The following is a 21,188-nucleotide window of genomic DNA, read 5'->3' on the forward strand; positions in this document are numbered from 1 at the left end:
GGGGAGGCACTTGTCTTGCACACGGCTGACCAGGAGTCAATCCCTGGCACCCCACAGGGTTCCCCCAGCCCAGAAAGGAGTACTCTGAGTGCAAAGCCAGGAGTCAGCCCTGAGCACGGCCGGGGGGGCCCAAGTACTCCCCTTCTCCCCCCCCAAAGCAATCCACAATAAAATCTCATCCAACACAGCCAATCCGGGGGCCCCCAGCCCCGGGAGGTCGGGGCGGTTCGGAGCTAAGGCCCCCAGCTCTGAAGTGTCTCAGGCATTTGGGGCCGAGGCTGTGCTTCCTGCTAGGACCCCCCCACCTTGCCTCAGAGACGCCAGTGACCTGAGGGGGAGCTGTGGGGCTGCCACTCCATACCAGGGCCCTGGTGTCCGCGCCGTCCTCGCCCAGCAGCCGGCTGATGTTCACCGACTGCCCGAACTCCGTGGTCAGCAGCCGCCTCAGCCGCTGCAGGGCCCACATCCTGTGGCTGGCAGCTGGGGGTCACACACAGCAGCATGAGCGGGGGTCCGTGGCCCCGGGCCCTGGAGCTGGCTGGATGCCAAAGGGGGCCTTACCGAGGGCGCTGAGCTGGGCGCAGGCTGCCAGCGAGGCGGCCAGGCGGGGGACGATGCTTCTGTGCGAGGCGAGATTGAGCCGGAAGTCCAACAGGCACGTCACCAAGTCCATGGACGGGCACGACAGGACGCAGCGGTCGGAAAGCAGGTCCCTGGGCCCTGGGGAGGGGGCTCTGTGGGCATCTGGGTTGGGCTGGCCAAGAGACACACCCAAAACCCAACCAACAGGGGACCATGCCCAGGGACACTTAGCTGACCCTCAGTGGGATCCTTTCCATGGCAGCGGGCGTGACCTGGACACAGCCAAGCCTCCCTGCAGCGGAGACCCCCAGCCCTGGGTGCAGATGGGGGGCGTGCCAGCCCTCACCTGAGGCCAGCATGACAGGGACAGACCAGAAAACCCAGCCCTCATCCGCGGCTAGGGTGTTGGGGACAGACCGGGAAGCACGTGCCCTCACCTGCGGCCGGCATGATGGGGTAGACGGTGAAGCGCCAGCCCCAGCCGTTCACAGACCCATCGCTGATGAACTTCCACTTCAGCTCGTCGCCCGGGATGCGCAGCTCGCTGGACCAGTCGGACCACTCCCGGCCTGGCAGAGAGACACAGGCCTGGGTGAGGCCCACGGCGTGGCCACAGGGCAAAGCCATTCACGCCAGGGCTGCCGGAGGGCACAGCTGACCAGAGCACTCGGGGTGAGCACGAACACTGCTCAGCACCAAGGAACTGCAGGGGGACCCCGGGAAAGAGGCGCCAACAGGGCCCACACCTTGCGCGAGGCAGCAGGAGGGTCTTCTGGGCGGGGGTGACAGACAGGGGTGGCAATGGGGCATGCTGCAGGAGGGGCAGGTGTGAGTGAGAGGTCTGAGGACAGGCTGGGGTCCCGCTGTGTGCTGGGCGCCCGGGCACAGACCCGCCCTCTGCCCCCGCACCTGAGCGCACCGAGACGATCCTGTTGACCCCGTCCATGACTGTGAGGGGATCATGGCGCCGCTCCGTGGAGCACTGCCGGTCAAACTCCACCCGGAGGCCCTCTGCACCTGGGGGCCGCGTGAGCACAAAGAGGGAATTGGGAAGGTGGACACGTGGAACAAAGAAAGAAGCGGAGAGGTGGATACCTGCACACACAGGGAGGAGCCTCCTGTCCCACCAGGCAGGAAGGAGACAGTCGGTGGGGGGACCGCAAGCCTGAGGAACCCCTTCCCTTGGATGTTGCTAAAATAAACAAAAATAGCAACAACTGGAGTGGGGGCTGGGGGCCCTCAGAATCTATCCCCAACGGCAGGAGGAGGGTCTCCAGTCCCCGAGGGAGATAAGGGGACTGGCAACCGGGAGAGATACAATTAAACCTGCCTGGAGACAACAGTGAGAACACTTCCCAACTTCCCCCAGCCTACATAATTAGGCATTATTTCCCCTGGGAAGCAACAAAACGGGCCCAAAAAGTATCCATATGTGTAAAAGAAACAACAAAACACAGCAACAACTACAGAATGTTTAGGAGTCAGAATCCAGACACATCCAAGATGGTTTCAGGAGCTTGGTGGGCCCCGCCCAGGCCGGACTTAGCAAACAAAGTCAGCACAGCTGTCAAACATGTCCAGATGTCAAGAGAATCAGCCCCGGGCCAGAGAGATGGTCCAGCAGGCAGCACGCCTGCCTTGCATGTACCCAACCCGGGTTCAATCCCCAGCAGCCCAGAGTGTTCCCTGGGCCCCTCCAGGCCAGATCCCTGAGTGCAGGGCCAGAAGTCAGCCCTGAGCAGCTAGGTGTGGCCCAAAGAAAGAAAACCAGGGACGGACACGAAAGCAAACAAGAGAGACACGAACACCTACGCAACTAACAGGAGATCTCAAATCAGGGCAAGTCATGGGAGGGTGAACCGCCAGAGCTGGAGGGTCATAAAGGCCGGAGGGGGATGTTCTCTGGACGGACAGAACAATGGACGTGGAATGGAAGAGTAAAGCACATAGCGAAACGGCAAGCATAGGAATAGATGCCTGAGAGACGGGGGAAAAGAAACAGTATGGTCCCAACACCCCTATTTAAAGACCAACACTGATCTACAAACCAATCCAGGCAGGAAAGACAAAGAAACATACACCCGTGGACATGACTCGGCCACAGGTGAGGAAAACCAGAGAAGAGGAAAAAAGATCCCAGACACTGGGAGACAAAATATGATTCATGACTAATTTCTGAAAAACCAACGAAGGCCAGAAAGCGGCAGAGTAATATAGTTAGGGACACGAGGAAACTCCTGAGTAAAAGCCCGATCTAGAAGTATCTTCCACAAGATCTCGGGCAGGCTCCAGCCGAGCGCCCTAGGACAGACCAGGGGTCAGTGTGCTGCTGAGGACAGTTACACAGGGGACCTGAGCCCCTCACTGCCCCCTCTCACCCGAAAGGGAGCCGGGCGGGGGACGGTGCTTGTCTCGCATGCACTGCACAGCAAGGAGAGTGTCTGCAGGCCCCGGTGGTCCGTGGCACCCTCAGGCCCAGGACGGGGGAGCAGCCTGCAGGCCCTGACTGCCACGGGAGGCCCCTACTATCAGAAGTGTTAGAATAACATTTAAAACTTTTTTAAAAGGCCAGGGAAGCAACTCCAGAACAGCCCCATTGTGCCAGCCCAGGGCCTGGGGCGGGAGCAGCTGCTTCCGTCACAGGAAAGGCTCAGACACACTCGGCCCACCACACACGCTTCCCGAGGTCAGCCGGAGGGGTGGACTGGCCTCAATAGGCCTCTGAACCACAGTGGGCGCGCGCAATCAGCAGACAGCGGCCGTGGAAGCCCACGGGTCGATTCTGGAACCTCAACAGAGGCTCATTGAAGGCAGGAGGAAGAGGAGCCGCAGGAGGAGGAAACCACACGTCACACCTGACGGGGGGCTGGTAGCACCTGCAAAGGCGGCGCCCATCCTGCCTGCCCGGCCAGTGACAGCCCCCACACCCCAAGCCCCGGGCAGCGGCAGAGGCAGCAAGCCCACGCCAGGGCGCGAGCGGCCAGGCCCCCTCAGGAGGAGCGGTCGGCTCCTCCCTTTCCCTCCTTCCTGTCTCATGCTGTACCCCAAAAAGGAGGGAGGTGCTGGGGGGGCCCGGGTCGCACCTGGGATCTTCACCGTGCCACTGGACGATGTGTCATCCGTGTAGGGGTGGCTGCTCTCCACCACCACGGGCTGCGACGACAGGCGGCCACTCTGTGAGTCGGTGGCCACGTCCTCCAGCTCGGTGACACACAGCTCCAGCAACATGTCGGCCACCTGGGGGGAAGCAGGACCCGGGGGAGGGTCAGCATGCGGGCTGCCTGGGGCGGAGCGGAGGAGGTCGGGGGCTATCCACCCTCTGACCCCACAGCTGCCTTGGGTTGAGAAACAGATGCCCATTGGTGCAGGGTCAGCTGGCGATGGGCAGAGGAGGCTGGGGTCTGAGCACCTCGAGACTCAGCCACCTAGCCGAGGGCCGCGCTCATGCGTGACCCAGACTTGAGAGTGCAGGTCAGCCCTGGCCATCTGAGAGGATTCCAGCTGGTAGCGAAATCAAATTAGAGTTCCAGTTCTCAGGTACTGGGCCTGAGTTCCAGAATGCTGGGACTCAGCACGAAACATTCCAGCTTGCTGGAGGGCTCAGAAAGGAACATTCCAGAATGGAGGGCTCAGAAAGGAACATTCCAGAATGGAGGGCTCAGCGTGAAATATGCCAGCATGCTGGAGGGCTCAGCATGGAACATTCTAGCATACTGGCGGGCTCAACACTAAATGCTCCAGCACACTGGAGGAACACTCCGCCATGGCAAAAGGTCCCTTCATTGGAGGGAAACACCTAACAAACAACAAGGGCCACTGTAGCGCACAAAGAGCTTCAGCCGCTGTGATGTTACAGCATCAACGTTACAGCCAGGCACGGACCACAAAGGGTCTATAGATGGAAGGCCCTCACGTACACAAATTAAGGGCACGACACAGAGGGCCAAGCCCACTTCAATCCCCAGCACCACAGGGTCCTGAGCACCGCTGGGTATGGCCCAAAAGGCAAAAAAGAAAACTATAAATTGCAGATAGCTGAAATATGCAAATAAAAGAAAATGAAATCCTGAAGATTATCAAAGAAATATGAATTCTTTCAAAAGCATGAAAGAACACAAAACTGGTGATCTGAGCACATAAAAACGAGAAATATTTATGGGACATGAAATACCCGAGCAGCACCAAAGGCACATGGGGGCTGGTTGGCAGGGCACCCATCAGGAAAGGCCCAAGGTGCTGAGAAATTGGTTGACTGTGGGGACAGGGGCTGGGGGATCAGCTGGCTGTGGGGACAGGGACTGAGGGACCGGCTGGCTGTGGGGACAGGGGCTGGGGGACTGGCTGGCTGTGGGGACAGGGGCTGAGGGACTGGCTGGCTGTGGGGACAGGGACTGAGGGACCGGCTGGCTGTGGGGACAGGGGCTGAGGGACTGGCTGGCTGTGGGAACAGGGGCTGAGGGATCAGCTGACTGTGGGGACAGGGGCTGGGGGATCAGCTGGCTGTGGGGACAGGGACTGAGGGATGGGCTGACGGTGGGGATAGGGCTAAGAAATGGTCAGATATGGGGACAGGGGCTGGGGGATCGGCTGGCTGTGGGGACGGAGCTGAGGGATCAGCTGACTGTGCGGGGTCAGACTGCTGAGGGGTCAGCTGACTGACCTTGGGGACAAGGTGCTGAGGGTTGGCTGTCTGCAGAGACAGTACCACGCATAAGGGGAGGGGATGATGGCCACTGCAGAGGAACACCCTCCCACCCGTCCCTGGCTCACCTGCGGGTAGGCAGTGCCCATGCCCGAGAGCACGGCTGAGAGCACGTCCCTGCCCTTGTCCCCGGCCCGGCCGCACACAGACAGCTTGAGTAGGTCCACGACCACCCGGGTGTCGTCAGCGACCAGCAAGCTGGTGAACTCGTCCAAGGACTGAGGTTCTGGCCCCGATGCTTTATTCTGGCTTTCGGCATCCTACAAAGCACGATACAGAAAAGGATGAGAACAGATAGGCAGCATGAACTGAAGGACACCTGACAGGCGTGGCCGAGGAAGAGACGCTGCGAATCTGAGGTAACAGGTCATGGGCAGGCCCTGGAGCCTCCACGGATATGGGTGTGTTTCAAAACAAGCAACTGTGTGAGCAGTCACCAAAGGCATCTGTCAGGAAAGATGCCCTGTGAGAAATCTGTGCTGTCTATACAACATGGACATCGCGCTGCTGTGAAAACAGGCCGAAACCCTGTCACTGGAAACTGGACGTCCCAGAGGACACTGAGCTTAGTGGGAGGAACCAGAGGACAGGAGCCAAGCACTGCCCAGGGTCATTCTGTGTGACACAGTGACAGCAGGTACGTGGGCAGACAGAACGAAACTTCAGACACTGGAACAGGACAGTGGCTGTGAGAAAGGAATGGGTAAAGCCTGGGCAAATCAGATGAAGGGTCAATTGTATGGTGGAGGGTGAACAGACTTTCTGGAGCTGAATGTGGAGTGTACAGAAAGAGAATATCTGTAATGCTGTCCACCTGGAGCGTCTGACCTGCCCTGTTCCGTCAATCAAGTCGGGGAGGGGTCAGGAACGCCCTGAGCTACAAAGAAGTGACCACATGTTTGGGGGTCAGTTTGTATCTGGGAGGCAAGTGCTAGGAATGCCGGCCTTGGGGAAAATCCCACCCACGGGATGAACTTGGGGATGTCAGAGCAACTCAGCATGAGCACTGCCCTCTGCCATGTTTTATCTGCCATGTCTCCCGCGTCTCACTGGCACGAAGCAGCTGCCCACGAATGCCCACGGAGGATGTGTGAAATCAGCCTCCTGCTTCCTCAGCTCCCAGTGCAGCTCACACGCCCCCCTCGCCACACTGACCCTGCAGCAGCACTGACCCTGCTGGCTCGCCAGGGCATGCCCGCTCAGACCCCAAACTGGCCGGCGGAATCACCTGGGTGCACATCCACTACTGTGCCCACCACATAGGAGCCTTCTGGAACTGGCTAGGGAGTGGCTGGGCAGCCCTGCAGACGGCGCCAGGGGCACAGGGGCATTAGTTATATAGGACATGGAGCATGAGAGCTATACAGGAAGTGGGGGCATCCGAGCTGCACAGGGCGCTGCCATGTTGAGCAGATTCTAAAAAGGTCTCTGTGTGAGTAGGCAACTAGGTCGCAAGGATGCCAAGACTGACACTGAGGGGATGGATGTGGCCAGGGTCCGGTCACTGCTCCCGTGGGGAGCATCTGGCGTGCAGTGTGTGTAAAACCATCTCAGGATAAGATAAGAAGCCCCGTGACCTCCTTGGTCTTGGTCATAGTCTCCGCGATGATGCTGGCAGCGCCTGGGTCATCTGTCACTGGGATGAACGGCCGAGATGTCGCTGAGGACGCAGACGGGGTCACTGCTGAGGGGGTCACAGCGTCCTCAGAAGAGATCATCTAGTTGAGAAACACACAGATGTTTGGGGAAGAGCTCGGGGCACTGGCACACCACAGAGGCCCAAAGGCCCAGAATTACTCAGGGGATCAGGGGCAGCCCTGAACGCCAAGGGCCTGGCAGTCCCTGCTCCCAGGAACTGGTGACTCCTCCCAATTCACAAGGCTGCACAAAGAAGGCTGCTGACTCCTTTCTCTCCAAGTTGGGTTTCCCCCCTAAATACATTCCACACACTTGGCCGTCAGGGCTGCAGACGAAGGACTGGAGGTTTATATTCAGATTACATTTGACCCCCTGGACACTACCAGGGTCAGGAGTGCCCATCCTATTACACATATAACCCACGTGCAACAGTTGTTGGTGGTGCTATGGGGCCAAGCCTGGCAATGTCCAGGGGGGCATATGGAGCAGGGGATTAAACCCTGGCAAGTCACATTCCACTGCCACGGAACTTTGACCTCCTTAGAACGAGAATGGACAGCCATCTCTGGGAATTCACAGCCCCTATTCCCAGACCAAAATCTGTGGGGACTCAAGTTCCTCAGAGTTCTCCACACTAAGCTACATCCCTGGTTGGTTGAATCTGAGAACAAGGAGTAAAAGGAAGAACCATGTGTCAGTGGAACCGTGTTCAAAGGTCAAGTGTAGTTCAGTGTACCTGCTAACGAAATTCCCTTTCATCTTTTATTTCAAATCAGAGCCCACACTTGTAGCTGTAGGCACAAAAACATCACGAATGGCGTGCAGGAATCACTAGTTTCTGTGGAGACCAAGCGGGCCATCCTTCTGGGCCCCGGGGTCTTTATGGTCTCACCTCTCCTCTCTTGTCCTGCCGTGGATTTGGACTCAGTCTGTCATCGAGGTCCATGGTAAGCATACACTCCTCTCCGTTTACAGGGCTGGCCATGGCAGAGGCATCGGAAGCAGGTGCCGATGAGGAGAAGGAGGGACACTCCACCGGGGCCATCATGCCTGCTGGCATCAAGGCCCCGACCACTGCGTCTCTGTTAGAGGAGAAAGTCAGGCCTGGGGGAGCTGCCAACCACTTCAGGACAGCTCTCTGAATGGGGGACAGCACAACTTCAGCAATTTCCTCATTGTCACAGGTAAGTCCTGTCACCTCAGGAGAGAGGAAGGGGTTACAGAACTGCCTCCTCATTATCACAGGAAAGTCCCATCACCTCAGGAGAGAGGAAGGGGTTACAGAAGTACCTCTTCATTGTCAGAGGAAGTCCCATCACCTCAGGAGAGATGAGGGAGTTACAGAACACCTCCTCATTGTCACAGGTAAGTCCCGTCACCACAGGAGAGACAAGAGGGTTACAGAAGCGCTTCCTCATTGTCACAGGTAAGTCCCGTCACCTCAGGAGAGATGAGGGGTTACAGAAGCACCTCCTCATTGTCACAGGTAAGTCCTGTCACCTTGGGAAAGCGCCTCCCCACTAGGGCAAAAGAGCTTTGAAACAGGAACATTATTACCATGTCTTCACCAGCTAAAAGAGCCCTACTCCTGAGCTTATTTACCTAAAAAGCCACCGCAAGGACAGCTAGAAAACCATCAAACCTCTGGAGTAAGGGCGGGAGGCACTTGCATTCAAGAGCCAACTTCGACTTAATCACAGTCATGCTGCACACAGTCCCCCAAGCACCATCAGGCGCACAGAGCCAAGAAGAGCTCCTGAACACCTCTGAGTATGGCCAAAGAGCCCCTTTCAAAAGCCCATAAAACCCAGAACAGAACAAGCCTCTGTCCCAGACCCTCTGTCCGGTCATGGAAATCCCAAGCCGAGGGCACCAACACTGAGGGCACCAACACCAGTTTGCAACAACTGGGTGGGTCTTGACTCACAAACTGATGGAACTGTGATGCTTTTAAGTATTCACTTCCGCCCAGCACATCCACTGGCACGTGCATGATCTCACACACACACACACACACACACACACACACACACACACACACAACTCAGAGGGAACACGAACTACAGGAAATAGTGGGAAAGCAAGTGTGATCAAAACTTGGCTTGAGTGAGGATGACAATAGGCCAATGAGTGTCACCTAACTCTTCCTCCAGCGCCCCGAATATCCATGAACACTCATAGAAACGGAGCTGGGGAGACAGCAGAGCAGGAAGGGCACTGTTCTCACAGGCGGCTGGCCAAATGCGCTCCCCAGCATCCTGTCTTGCATATGGTTCCCTGAGCCCCACTAGGAGTGACCCTGAGCACTGCTGGGTTTGGCCTCCAAACAAAAAAGAGAGTCCCGAAAAGATTCTTTGTCGTGGTTTCTGACTTCCGCTTCAGCAGAGGCTAACAGAAGCACGGAGACACTCTTGTTCACTCGGAGACTATTTGCAGGCGGGGGCAGCCAACACTCCTAGAGACTTGGGCTCCGTGCAGGTGCTCCCAACGCTCGGTGCTTCGGGACACGCGGGTGCTTACCTGGCATACAGGATCTGCAGCGCTGTGAGGATGTGTGACAATGCCTGCTGTTTGGCCAGGTTCCCATCCAGAGACAGAAGGATCTTGGCAAGGGAAGGGCGATTGGGCTTCGCGTTATTTGCACCACTGACTTTATTACTGGCAGCAGAAGAGTCAGAATCTGAAGGCACACCTGCGAAGGGAGGGAGAGACGTGGACTGAGGCTTAAGGCCGTCGTGTGCTTGTCTCTCGTGTGGGCCCTGTGTGCTCAGCTCCACACTCCTCTGGTCCTCCGCAGCCAGGTGCAGCAGAGAGCAGCTGCCCGGTACCGCAGGCCCAGGCCCACCGAGACCAAGCCCAGACACTGAAGAGACACACAGGTCTCCCCTGGACGATGAGGGGCATGGATGGAGATTTGCCAATGATGAGAGCAGAGAGGGGGACACTCCAGGTTTCAAGAAAATACGATTTGAAGACACGGCAAAGCGTGTGACATACACAGAAATGCTTTACACCAAGAGGACGGGGGCTGGCCGGGTCAGGGGTCTGTGCGCTGCACCAGGCCTGAACTCTCTCTGAGGGGCAGCAGAAGGGACAGAAGCTCCAGGAGCAAAACATACCCTAAAACGAGAATCAAACCCTCATGGCAGGGCTCACGGAAAATAAAGGGAAACCGTTTTAAAGGATGACCCCCTGGCTGGGGGGTGCCCCAAGAGCTGATCGTGGACTCTGCTGCTGGAGCCCCGGGTTCCGGGACTTGGAGGACCACAGGAATGGCCACCAGATACAGCCCAGGGTCACCCCCAAACCAGCATGAGTAGCCCAAAGGGGGGCTGGGACTGAGTGTGGGCAAGAATGCCGGCAGGGAGACTCCAAGCAAATGCACCAACAGGCACACCAGGTGGGAGTGGTCCCAGCACTCCAGAGAAATGGCACAGACCACCGGGGCAGACTGAGAAAGCAAAACCCAGCTGGCATGGTGTACAAGGAAGATGCTTTTAGTACAAAGACACAAACAGGTTCAAAACCCAAGAATAGGGGCCAGAGAGACACAACAGGGGGAAGGCACTTGCCATGCAGTGGCTGAGCCTGGCTGTTCTCCAGACCCCACTGGGGGGACCTCAGCACCGCCTATGGTGGCGGTGCCAAGAACAGAGCAGGACTATGACCTGCTGGGTATATGGCTGGGTATGGCCCAAAATATAGAGAATGAAAGGTGAACTGACGCAAAAAAGGGCCAACTGGGAATGCAGAAGGCCGTGGTGGTGCCAGGAAGGTGGCAAGGCCGGCCCCAGGAGGACACAGAGAGGAGCACAGAGGCCGGGGGCCACCGCTGATGGGCCCCAGGACACAGCTCTCTGGCCTGCAATCTCTACGAGCAGGTGGTATTTTTTACTAGAACTGACAAATACCAAAAACAAAAACTAAAAAGCTGTTTCTAAACACTAGCAAAGAACAACCTGAGTGATTCTGGGTCAAGAAACGTGGCAAAAAAAAAAAGGATTTTTTTGTAAGTGTACAAGTATGAGTCACCAAGGATTTTATCGAACAAACAACGGCAGAACTCATGCACCAAGACTACAAAACGCTGCCGAGAGATGCTGGAAACCCAAACACTGGGAGAGAAACTCCCCCACGTGCTGGAACAGGTGACACTGTGGCAGGCTGTCTGACCCCGGCACTGCCGTGCGTCCCCGTGGCCCCTGTGACGCAGTTAGCTGTCCTTGAAAGCAGCCAGGCCGCCGCCCAAAGTCACACGGCGCTGATGAGTCGGGCAGCAGCGGACCCGAGCTCCGTCCTTTCACGCAGCCCAGCGGTCAGACAATGTGGCATTCACGTCCAAATACACAAGTCCGCAGAGTGAGCGCGAGCCCAGAACACATGCGGACATTATGCTCCGCTGACCCGCAATAGCTCAAAGGGCCGGTGGTTCCCGAGCCAGCCCGTGGGTCAGCTCTGCTCAGGGGCACAGAGACCGAGAGGCAGAGAAATAAAGAAGCATTTTTAATAAGTCCCAGGGAAATAGCTGGGTATCAAATACCAAACCAAAAAAAAAGGGAATTTCAAGAATTTCCATCTGCAGCTCATGTGAGAGATAAAGTTCAACTCGCAACAAAGTGCCGCGGGGCGGGGGACGATTCCCAGGGCTGTGCACGGGCGCGTGGGTGGCCTCCTGGCGCCCCCTACTCTCCCTGAGCACTGAATCTGGCATGCCAAGCCCTGGCCCTCAAAGGATGAAGTATAGATCCCAGAAGTATTAGCCACAGGGTTCCCGCAGGAAGGCTGGAGAGGGGCCAAGGGGACAGTGCACACGAGAGGACGTCTATCTCGCACAGCCAGCCTGGTTCCATCCCTGGCACCAACAGGGTTCGCTGAGCCCAGCAGAAGAGAGCCCTGAGCACAGAGCCAAGAGCACAAGCAAGTGTGCACCCCCACAGAAAGGAAGGAGAGAAAGAAAGAAAGAAAGAAAGAAAGAAAGAAAGAAAGAAAGAAAGAAAGAAAGAAAGAAAGAAAGAAAGAAAGGAAGAAAGAAAGGAAGAAAGGAAGAAAGAAAGAAAGAAAGAAAGAAAGAAAGAAAGAAAGAAAGAAAGAAAGAAAGAAAGAAAGAGTACATAAGAAATCTTTATGATCAACAATTCAAAGGGCATTTCTAGATACAAAACCCAATATACGAATGAGCCATTAAAAAAGGGGGGGGGGGAAGGAGAGAGAAAACAAAAGGGAATACCCTGCCACAGAGGCGGGGTGGGGTGGGAGATGGGAAGGGGATGGTGGGAGGGCTCCTGGGATTATTGGGGGTGGAGAATGGGCACTGGTGGAGGGATGGGTACTCGATCATCGTATGACTGAAACACAAACACAAACATTTGTAAGTATGTAACTGTACCTCACGGTGATTCACTAATAAAAAAAATTAAAAATAAAAATAAAAATAAAATGGGGTGGGGGGGTATAAACTGGATTTTACCAAAATTCAAAACACCTTTTTAATTCAACCATAAAAAGGAAAAAAAGATGAGCCACAGCATGAGAAAATCCACACTAGCCATCTAGAGGATGAAAGATGGATGGACCTAACCTCCGATCCCTGCAGTCCCCACCCATAAAACTGTAGTGCCCATCCCTGAACACTGTGAGCTATGTTTGTGGGAAGTGGAAGTGTTCAGCAAAAGCCCAAGGAAACGGCAGCCGTCATCATCGGAGGAAGAGATCCACAAACACATTCAAAAATGCATGAACAGGGGGCAGAGCGAAGTACAGTGGCGGGGGGTGGGGGGGGCATTTGCCTTGCCCTTAACCGACTTGGGTTCAATTCCCAGCATCCATATGGTCCCCCGAGCAATGCCAGAAGTAATTCCTGAGTGCAGAGCCAGGAGTATCCCCTGAGCATTCCTGGGTGCAACCCAAAAAGCCAAAAAATAAAAATCCATAAACAGGCAACAAGCACAGATGAATTTCAAGCTGAGAACACTAATTGTGCAAAGCAAGCTTCTTCTCTAGCACTTTCTGTGTGGTTCACTCTAAAACGGAAGCTGCTCTGTGCCAACAGAGCAAGGCCAGGGCCATGGCGGGCAGGAGAGCAGCCTTTGCAGGGCGAGCGGCGTGCCTCACGTCGGCCACAGGCCCTGCACACTAGAGGCCCAGCCACCTGCAGCTCCCTCAAGTTCCTGCAGTGCCACCTCCCATCTGCTGGGGGCGCACATGCCCCTGGACCAAATACCCATCTGGGTTGGGGACAGCACAGCAGGAAGGGCATTTGCCTTGCACGCAGCCGAACTGGGTTCCATCCCCGGCACCCCAGCATCTCCCCAGCATCCTCTAGGAGTTATTCTTGAGTGCAGAGTCAGGAGTCAGGGTGGGCCCCCTCCCAAAAAAAAAAAAAAAAGTAATAATACTAATAAAAGCCTGATCTGCATTACCTAAGTAGGAAGCACCCAAGGGGTCTCGTGCAGTCTGGAAGAGGACAGGCTCGTGGACGGAGGGCGTGGCCACATCAACAGTGGTCCAGGCCACGCTGTGGGACGAGCCACAGGCCACCCGGGTAATCTTCTGGCCTTCCAGGCCTTGCACCAGCGTGGGCTTCCTGTTCACCGTGGTGGTGCCGTTGCCCTGCTGCCCGTGATCGTTGTCACCCCACGCATAGACCTGCGGGAAACGAACACTCAAGCGCCTTCTCTCATCAGATCATCCTTTCCGGGGGGCCCAGAGGGCAAGTCCCCTGTCTGCCCCACACGCAGCAGTCAGTGACTCTCCCCACGGGCAGACTCTGGGGTGCCATCCTTCCCGGGCTCGCGGCCCCCACTCACCTGGCCTGCGTCCGTGACCGCCAGGCAGTGCAGGGCCCCCACTGCCACGTGCACGATCTTCTTCCCGCGCAGGCCTTCCACCACCTGGGGCTTCCGCACGTGCACGTCCGAGCCGTGGCCCAGCCGGAAGTAGTCCCCCTTCCCCCTGCGAGGGGCGGCAGCGCACGTCACCATGGGGTGGCCTGGCCACAGCCCCGGGGGTGCTGTCAGCCGGGCCGCCCAGCCTGGCACTGTGACAGTGTGTGAGGTCCGGGTGGAGGGTCGCACACAGGCACTGAGCGTGACAGCCTGGACTGTCCACGGTGCGGCCCAGCTGAGCGGGGGCACTCGGAGCAGAGGCAGATCCAAGCTGCTCCAAGCCCAAGAACAGACTTCTCTAGAGCCCCTCCCAAAGAGCCGGTCCGAGAAGGGCCTTTCTTACACCACCAGCACTAATCCCACAGGGAAGGAGAGGACCGAGAGGCCTGGAGGCAGTAAAGAACCTCTAGGGCAGGGACAGGGCCAGATGTTCATAAACATACGCTGGGCCCTGGGCTACCTGCCACGTCCACACCACACCTGAGTCACACCAGCCAGACCACTCACATTGTCACATGCTGGGTGCCACATCTGCACCACACCTGGCCCAGATCAGACACTCACATAGGCTCGATGTTGGACCCCGGGGCCACGTACCATGTCCACACCACGCCCGACTTGGTGAGCGCCAAGGAGAACTGGGCGCCACACTCGATCTGGCACACGCCCTGTCCGTTCAGCCTCTCGATGTTCTGGGGCACGTTGCAGCCTTCGCTTCCGCCCCGACCCAGCTTTCCGAAGTCACCGTCACCCCAGGAAAACACCAAACCTGGAGTGCGGGAGAGAGCCAGTGAGGGGGGCCCAGGGCTCGCTCTCCCGCCCAGGCCAGGCCGGGAACTCACCTTCGTCAGTGAGAGCCAGGGTCTGTGCGTCTCTGCTCCCGCAGGCGACCTGGACCACTCTGTGACCAAGGAGGACTTTCACCTACTCATTACAGACGGAAGGAAAGAGTCAAACAGGGGCGCCCAGACCCAGAACCGACCGCGCCCGCGTGCGTGGAGACCCCGCGAGGCGCCAGGCAAGTGGGTCAGCGGAGGACGAGCGCGCTGTCAGCAACGCAACGCGGGAATCACCATTTTGGGCTTGAGCTGAGTCGTGTTGTCCCCGTGGCCCAGGCGGCCGTACTCGCCGAGGCCCCAGGTGTAGAGCTCGCCGCTGGACGTCAGGGCTGCGCTGTGGGAGCTCCCGCACGCGATGTCCCGGATGCGCTTGGTCTTCAGGGCCTCGATCAGCCGTGGCTTGTCGCAGTTCCTACGGCGGATGGAATCACACCTTCTGTCACCCAGCCAGCCTGACGCAGGAGACCATGAATTACAAGACCCGCCCCCGCTGGAGCCGTGTCGGGCCAGACGGCACCTGCAGCACAGCCTGCCTGCCAAGCCTGTCAAGAACGGGAGTCAGGCCACGCTCCAGGCTTTGCTCCCACTGCCGGCTGCGGTTCTGTAGAGGGGCAGAACTTGCCCTGGCTCTTCCATGTCCCCTCACTTCCCTCTCCACCCTGTCTGTAGTCTCTCCCGAGCACTCACATTCTGCTGAAGTGCCCGAGCTTGCCGTCGTCACCTTCGCCCCAGGAAAACACCTTGCCGTCGACGGTCAGAGCCGTGGCATGGCGGCCACCTGCAACAAGGACAAAGAGCGGCTGCCGGGGCAGGTGGCACAAGCACCAGGCCTGTGCATCGGAGAAACAGGGCAACAGGACCAACCCTTTGGGGTGACACGGGAACCTGGGCTAAACTGCAAAGTTTCCATCTTAGAAGAGATCATATCGTGGGGCTGGAGCGACAGCATAGTGGGTAGGGCATTTGCCTTGCATGCGACCGACCTAGGTTTGATATCCGGCATCCCATATGGTCCCCCAAGCACCGCCAAGAGTAATTCCTGAGTGCAAAGCCAGGAGTAACCCCCTGAGCATAGCTGGGTGTGACCAAAAAAAAAAAAAGGTCACATCAAGTTGTTCCACAGAATTCCCAGAAAGATGAAGACATAAAAGATCTGGATTCGGCAAACAGCAAAGCCAGCGGCAGACTGAGCCTTTGAGAAAGGCGCCGGGGAATCACAGAAGCAAAACTGTCACCAAGATACTTGCTCTTTACACCACAGTCCACATGCTTCCCGGTGCTGGCCTGTCCACCCCCGCCAGGACTGGAGGACAGTCCGCACTGGTACTTCCTCTCTGGTGCCTGCGTGCCTGCTGTCCTCACTCTGCCCGGTTCTTACTAACAGAAGCAACATCCCCAGCCTCCCCTGCCCGCAGAGGATGGGCCGAGATGTGGAACCATGTGCAAGGCCACAGGATGGGCATGAGGGGCCGAGTGAGGCGGAGGGCAGGGCGGGGAGCGGCTGGTGTAGTGTTGCCCCTGCCCTGTCCCGCCCTGTGACCTTCTCTCCTGCAGATTTCCTCCTGCTCATACCGTGTCTATCTGGATTTTCCCGCTATCAGGGCCACAGCTCACCCTACCCAGCCAGGAGGGACCCGAGTGCCACACTTGTCGGCTCCGTCCCTCAGAGAGCACTGAAACAAGGTGGCCTGCATGAGGGGATGTGCTTTCCGCTTTTTAATTATTTTTAAAAACGCCTCTTCCATTATCAGAAGTTCAGAGACACTTTGGAGAGTGCAGTGGAAGCCTCCGCCAGGAGAGCCGGGGCCTACTCGAGAGCAGAACCTGTTGGCGGGGATCAGGGGGTGGAAGGGGGCACCCAATGCCAACGGTGGGAAGGGCTGGTTCCCAGCCCACCTGGAGGCTGCCCAGGGCAAGACTGTTACTCCTGTGGACCAGGGGAGGCCGGGTCTGGTGGCCTCAGGGCCAGCACTCCTGAGCCAGTACCTGAGTGCACAGCCACCTTCTTGACCACGTAGCTGCTGAGCGCCGTGATCTGCCGGGGGATGGGCACCGTGCCGCTGGACAGGCCCAGGCCCAGGCGGCCGTTGGTGGCTTCCCCACAGGCGTAGACCTTCCCCTCCACCGTCACTGCAAGGAAGCAGAGCGCAGACACTCACGCCTCATGGCATGGCCCCGTGGGGCCAGTCGCCACTGGACACTGCCCGTCAGGACGCCCTTACCTGCAAACAAGCTCTTCGAACCGCCGGCCACCTGCACCACGTTCAGAGCAGACAGAGTCTCGGAGAACGAAGGGACCTTAATCTGGGAGAGGTGGTTTATTTAAAGAAAAAGAGAGGAAAAGACCATTCATGCGGCTGTAAGAATGCTCAGTAAACCTGCCAGATAATGCAAGGAATTACTGCCCATTCGTCTGATGATTCTGACCCAAGTTCTTTTCTCTTAAAGATGAAACAGTACAGTGGGATTTACTGTTTTGAAACAAAGGAACAGAATTTTTAGAAAATCAAAACCAAAACGCAGCCAGCAATGGGATTCAGGCTACTTACAAAAATGTCATTGTCCCTGAGGGCCAGAGGGATAGTACAGGGGTTAGGGTGCTTGCCTTGTGCACAGCTGACCTGGGTTAGATCCCCAGAACCACATATGGTCCTTGAGCCGCACCAGGAGTGATCCCTGAGCACAGAGCCAGGAGAAAGCCCTGAGCACCACCAGGTATGAATGAACCAAAAATTAAAATAAATACTAGATGCATTTTCTAGTTTATGAAAAGACAACAATGCAACTCTTTTTTTTTCTTTCTTTTTTTTTTTTTCTTTTTCTGGTCATACCCAGCAGTAATGCTTAGGAATCACTCCTGGCTCTGCACTGAAAGAATCACTCCTGGTGGTGTTTGCTGAGTCAACCACAAACACCCCACCTGCTACCCTATCAACTCTGGCCCCGATAATGCAACTCTTCAGAGCACTGTTTTCCAAGGACTAACTTTGGTAACATCTAACAGTCATGCCATTCAAAGTGAAACAATCTGAAAACTTCAAATGTGACCTCGTTGCAGGGCTGCTTGGGGACAGTGCTGGCCTGAGGCCCTCGGGGATGGCAGGCCCGGGGGACATACCTTAGAGCCCTTCAGTCCACCCAGCTGGTCCTTGTCGTTCAGTCCCCACACAAACACTTTGGTTCTGATGGTGGCCGCCGACTCCAGCCCCGCGGCCTTCTTTCTTATAAGGCTGACCAGAGAAGCACAGGGAGAGACAGAGGGTCCATGCAGCATAAGACAATGTTTTCAAAGAAAAAGGCAAACAGCTGGAAGCCTGCAAAGCATGCCAGTCGGTTACCAGAACCCTGTGTTTTCTACAGAAGCAGAGCTCCAGAGGACTCTGAAGAGACACCGGCATGCCACCTCCGCACGAACCCTACCAAGATGTGCATTTCCACCCTTTGTCCTGGTGATGAAGTGCCGTGTCATGTTACAGTGTTAGTGGTTCTTCTCCAAACAACAGGCTGAAGGGACAGAGCTGCTGGAGATTAACTGGCCGGCGCCCAGGAAAAGCGGCCCAGGGGCTGCCGGGGGACCAGCATCAGGCACCGTCCCGTGTAAGAGCTGAGGTATGGAGACCACTTTGATGCCCCTGGCACACGAGTGAGACGAAGGCTCCACTCATCCGACTGTGCGCTAGGACTCCCAAGCTGACGAGACCCGGGCCAGACTCAGGGCCAAGGGGTCACGACACCCCAGGGGAGCTCTCCTCTGCCAGCTCCTCTGGAGACGAACTCAGAGTACAGCACACCCCACAGCTGAGGCCACACCGGGTGTGAGCTGGTTCTATGGGCGCCGTCACCAGCATGTGCGAGAAAGGGGCTCAGTCCATAGAGGCTTCGGGTCCACACACGGCATCTCAGTGCTCAGACTCTCAGAGCCGGTGAGCGGCGAGACCGGCCGCAGCCACCCGCACGCACAGAGACTGGGCGGCTCTCGGCACACAGCATGGACATGCCTCGGCCTCGCACCCTGCCAGTGGCCAGTGCAGACACCTGTGACAGACAGCCCATCACATCCACTTTAAAAAAGCATTTTTTACTTAACAATAAAATACCTACCAGAAGATGCTAAAATATGCTAGACTATTTTAAGAGACTGGAGCCTTATTCAAAAAAGGGAAATAAAACTATAAGGCAATGTGACATTCCAGGCAGAAAGGTTCAACATTCAAAACATCCCTGTGGGGTGGTCCCGGGGCTTCCCAGGACGTCTGGTTGTGCTGAGGAGGCCCTCAGAGGCAGCGATCTGACCAGGGGCCCCTATGCATGCAGGCATGCACACGGGTCTTTTACTTCCATTTCTAGGCACCATCTAAGTATAATAACGTTCCGATGTCAAACATTTTCAAGTAAAACTACCCTCATTCTGGGATAAGCTCCAGCGAAACATCTTCAGTGCGGCGGGGGTGAGCCCGCACACTGCCCTCACCTCCCGGTGCCGCCTTTGTCATCTTCTTCCTCTTCATTGTCAGAAGCCAGGAAAGGCACTGCGGCCAAGTCCTCCTCCTCGGCACGGATGCGGCCCAGCAGGAGAAGGCCATGGATCTTGCAGTCAATGCCCGAGCTCCTGCACTGCTTGATGGCAATCTCGATATACCTGTGGTACTAGAGAGGAAGAGAGAGTAGGATGACCCAGACACACGAGTGATGGTCAGGGGTCAGTGAGCTGACCCAGAGAGGGAAGCGACAGTCAGAGGTCAGTGAGCTGACCTAGATATGTGAGCAAAGGTCAGGGGTCAGTGAGCTGGCCCAGATAGATAAGCGAAGGTCAGGAGTCAGTGGGCGGCCCCGAACAGGGGAGTGACGGTCAGGGGCCAGTGGGCGGGCCCGGACAAAACCCGACTGTCTTAGGATCCTCAAGAACGACAGCAAATGTGAATCCATTTCAAAAAGCACCCAATAACCAGCAAAGCAATCAATCTGCCACCAGTTCCCAACTAGGCAGCACCGATGCCAACAGGCAAGACAATGAATAAGTGCTTTGGTGCCGCTAGAGTGGTTGGAAACGCCCAGCACCACCAAGGGGGTCTCTTGGGGCGCCTGACCTGTCTGCACGGCCAGAGCAGCCCAGTGGGTGGTACCTCTCCATGCTGCCCTGAGAGATCTGCAAGTCAGACCTTGGACCTGCGTGCCCCCTTACCTCGGCGCAGTCGCTCAGCAGGGACACCGTGGTGTCTGCGGGGTTGATGTTCACAGTCTTCAGCTCAATCAGGTTATTGAGGGAATTACCACCTGAGGCACAAATGGTAAAGGGGTGACACAAAGGCAGCGCTTCCCCATGACGGAAGATGCTTTTCTGAGTGATTCACTTACCTGACACCACGACCAATGAAGGCATGTAGCTGCTATCCGCGGGGTCCACTATCATTTTCAGTCTATGAACAAGAACATCTGGGAAGATCTCCAAACGAATCCAGTGCTGTGAAGTTAAAAAAAAAAAAATTAACCAGGAGCTAACCCCTGTGCATTGCCAGGTGTGACCTAAAAAGCAAAAAAAAAAAAAAAAAAAGTGTTCTTGGGGCCAGAGAGATAGCAGAGCAGGTAGGGCACTTGCCTTGCACAAATCAGCCAACCCAATTTCAATCCCTGGGACCCCATACGGTCTCCTGAGCCCACCAGGAGTAATTCCTGAGTGCAGAGCCAGGAGGAATCCCTGAGCATGCTAGGTACGGCTCTCTCCACCAAAAAATAACAATTAGTGATCTCAGTTACTGAAATTCAGGTCTTAGCTACTAAGAGTAACTGCCAATGCTTGAGAATCCACGTGACTTTTCTGTGGTGGACACACACCCTGTGGTGTGGCCGAGAGTGGGCAAGGGTGTGCCCCTCGGGGACAAACGAGAGTGCAGCCATGCCCTAGCCAAAGCTGTGCCTACAGGGTCCTAGCCGGGGGGGGGGGGGGGGGTGTCTCACAGTCTCGGGGCAGACTGATGAAGGAAGCCCAGCAGCGCCTCCACAGGCTAGACCCCACCCCACATGAGTGCGGTCAGGGTCAAAGGTGCTGGGGGGGGGGGGCGGCTGAGAAACTTGTACCCAGAAGCAGAATCTGGACCTGATTCCCTTTAGCGGGAAACAAGCAAACAGCTCCCCAGCACCCCATCATGTCTGCTAGAGAAAACATGCTACCCCCATCCTTCCTCGTCTCCCCAACAAAGAGACCAGATGGGCTGTTACTCTGCAGCGTGAGGCAGAGCAGGGCCGGAGAGACAGCACAGCAGGTGACATGCTCGCCGTCACACCACACGCTGACCCAGGGCCCCGCCAGGAGTGACTAATCCCTGAGCACGGGCAAGAGTAAGTCCTGAGCACCACCGGGTGTGGCCCCCAAATCCAAAAATAAGACCTAATCAGCACAAAGCAAAATAGGAGCGCCGACGGGCGCGTCCCCCCTATAACTTGGCAGATGTGTCCACTGAGGAGCTGCAAAAGGCAAGGCCGTGCAGTGGAAGGCACAATCAGACAGCGTAAGGCCAGGTCACGCAGCACAAGGCAAGGTCACAC

The 21,188-nt window shown here is 56.6% G+C and overlaps 1 protein-coding gene across 5 annotated transcripts in view; it reads right to left on the bottom strand.

Moving 5' to 3' along the window:
- The window catches only part of HERC2 (HECT and RLD domain containing E3 ubiquitin protein ligase 2), a 102,037-nt gene that overhangs the window by 14,496 nt on the left and 66,353 nt on the right, over positions 1 to 21,188 (bottom strand). For all 5 annotated transcript variants that reach the window (XM_055141025.1, XM_055141026.1, XM_055141024.1 and 2 more), the window contains exons 54-74: positions 20,001 to 20,106; positions 19,828 to 19,919; positions 19,117 to 19,292; positions 17,764 to 17,875; positions 16,868 to 16,949; positions 16,632 to 16,775; positions 15,333 to 15,423; positions 14,880 to 15,057; positions 14,649 to 14,730; positions 14,404 to 14,575; positions 13,729 to 13,873; positions 13,342 to 13,567; positions 9,443 to 9,614; positions 7,815 to 8,004; positions 6,862 to 7,002; positions 5,353 to 5,544; positions 3,666 to 3,819; positions 1,492 to 1,599; positions 1,020 to 1,151; positions 562 to 720; positions 362 to 480 (exon numbers count right to left, since the gene is read on the bottom strand). In XM_055141025.1, the coding sequence (XP_054997000.1) occupies positions 362 to 480; positions 562 to 720; positions 1,020 to 1,151; positions 1,492 to 1,599; positions 3,666 to 3,819; positions 5,353 to 5,544; positions 6,862 to 7,002; positions 7,815 to 8,004; positions 9,443 to 9,614; positions 13,342 to 13,567; positions 13,729 to 13,873; positions 14,404 to 14,575; positions 14,649 to 14,730; positions 14,880 to 15,057; positions 15,333 to 15,423; positions 16,632 to 16,775; positions 16,868 to 16,949; positions 17,764 to 17,875; positions 19,117 to 19,292; positions 19,828 to 19,919; positions 20,001 to 20,106 (2,973 nt within the window). The remainder of the gene's footprint in view (positions 1 to 361; positions 481 to 561; positions 721 to 1,019; positions 1,152 to 1,491; positions 1,600 to 3,665; positions 3,820 to 5,352; positions 5,545 to 6,861; positions 7,003 to 7,814; positions 8,005 to 9,442; positions 9,615 to 13,341; positions 13,568 to 13,728; positions 13,874 to 14,403; positions 14,576 to 14,648; positions 14,731 to 14,879; positions 15,058 to 15,332; positions 15,424 to 16,631; positions 16,776 to 16,867; positions 16,950 to 17,763; positions 17,876 to 19,116; positions 19,293 to 19,827; positions 19,920 to 20,000; positions 20,107 to 21,188) is intronic.

This window comes from Sorex araneus, chromosome 6 (genome assembly GCF_027595985.1).
Source record: "Sorex araneus isolate mSorAra2 chromosome 6, mSorAra2.pri, whole genome shotgun sequence".
In the NCBI taxonomy this organism is placed as follows: Eukaryota; Metazoa; Chordata; class Mammalia; order Eulipotyphla; family Soricidae; genus Sorex; species Sorex araneus.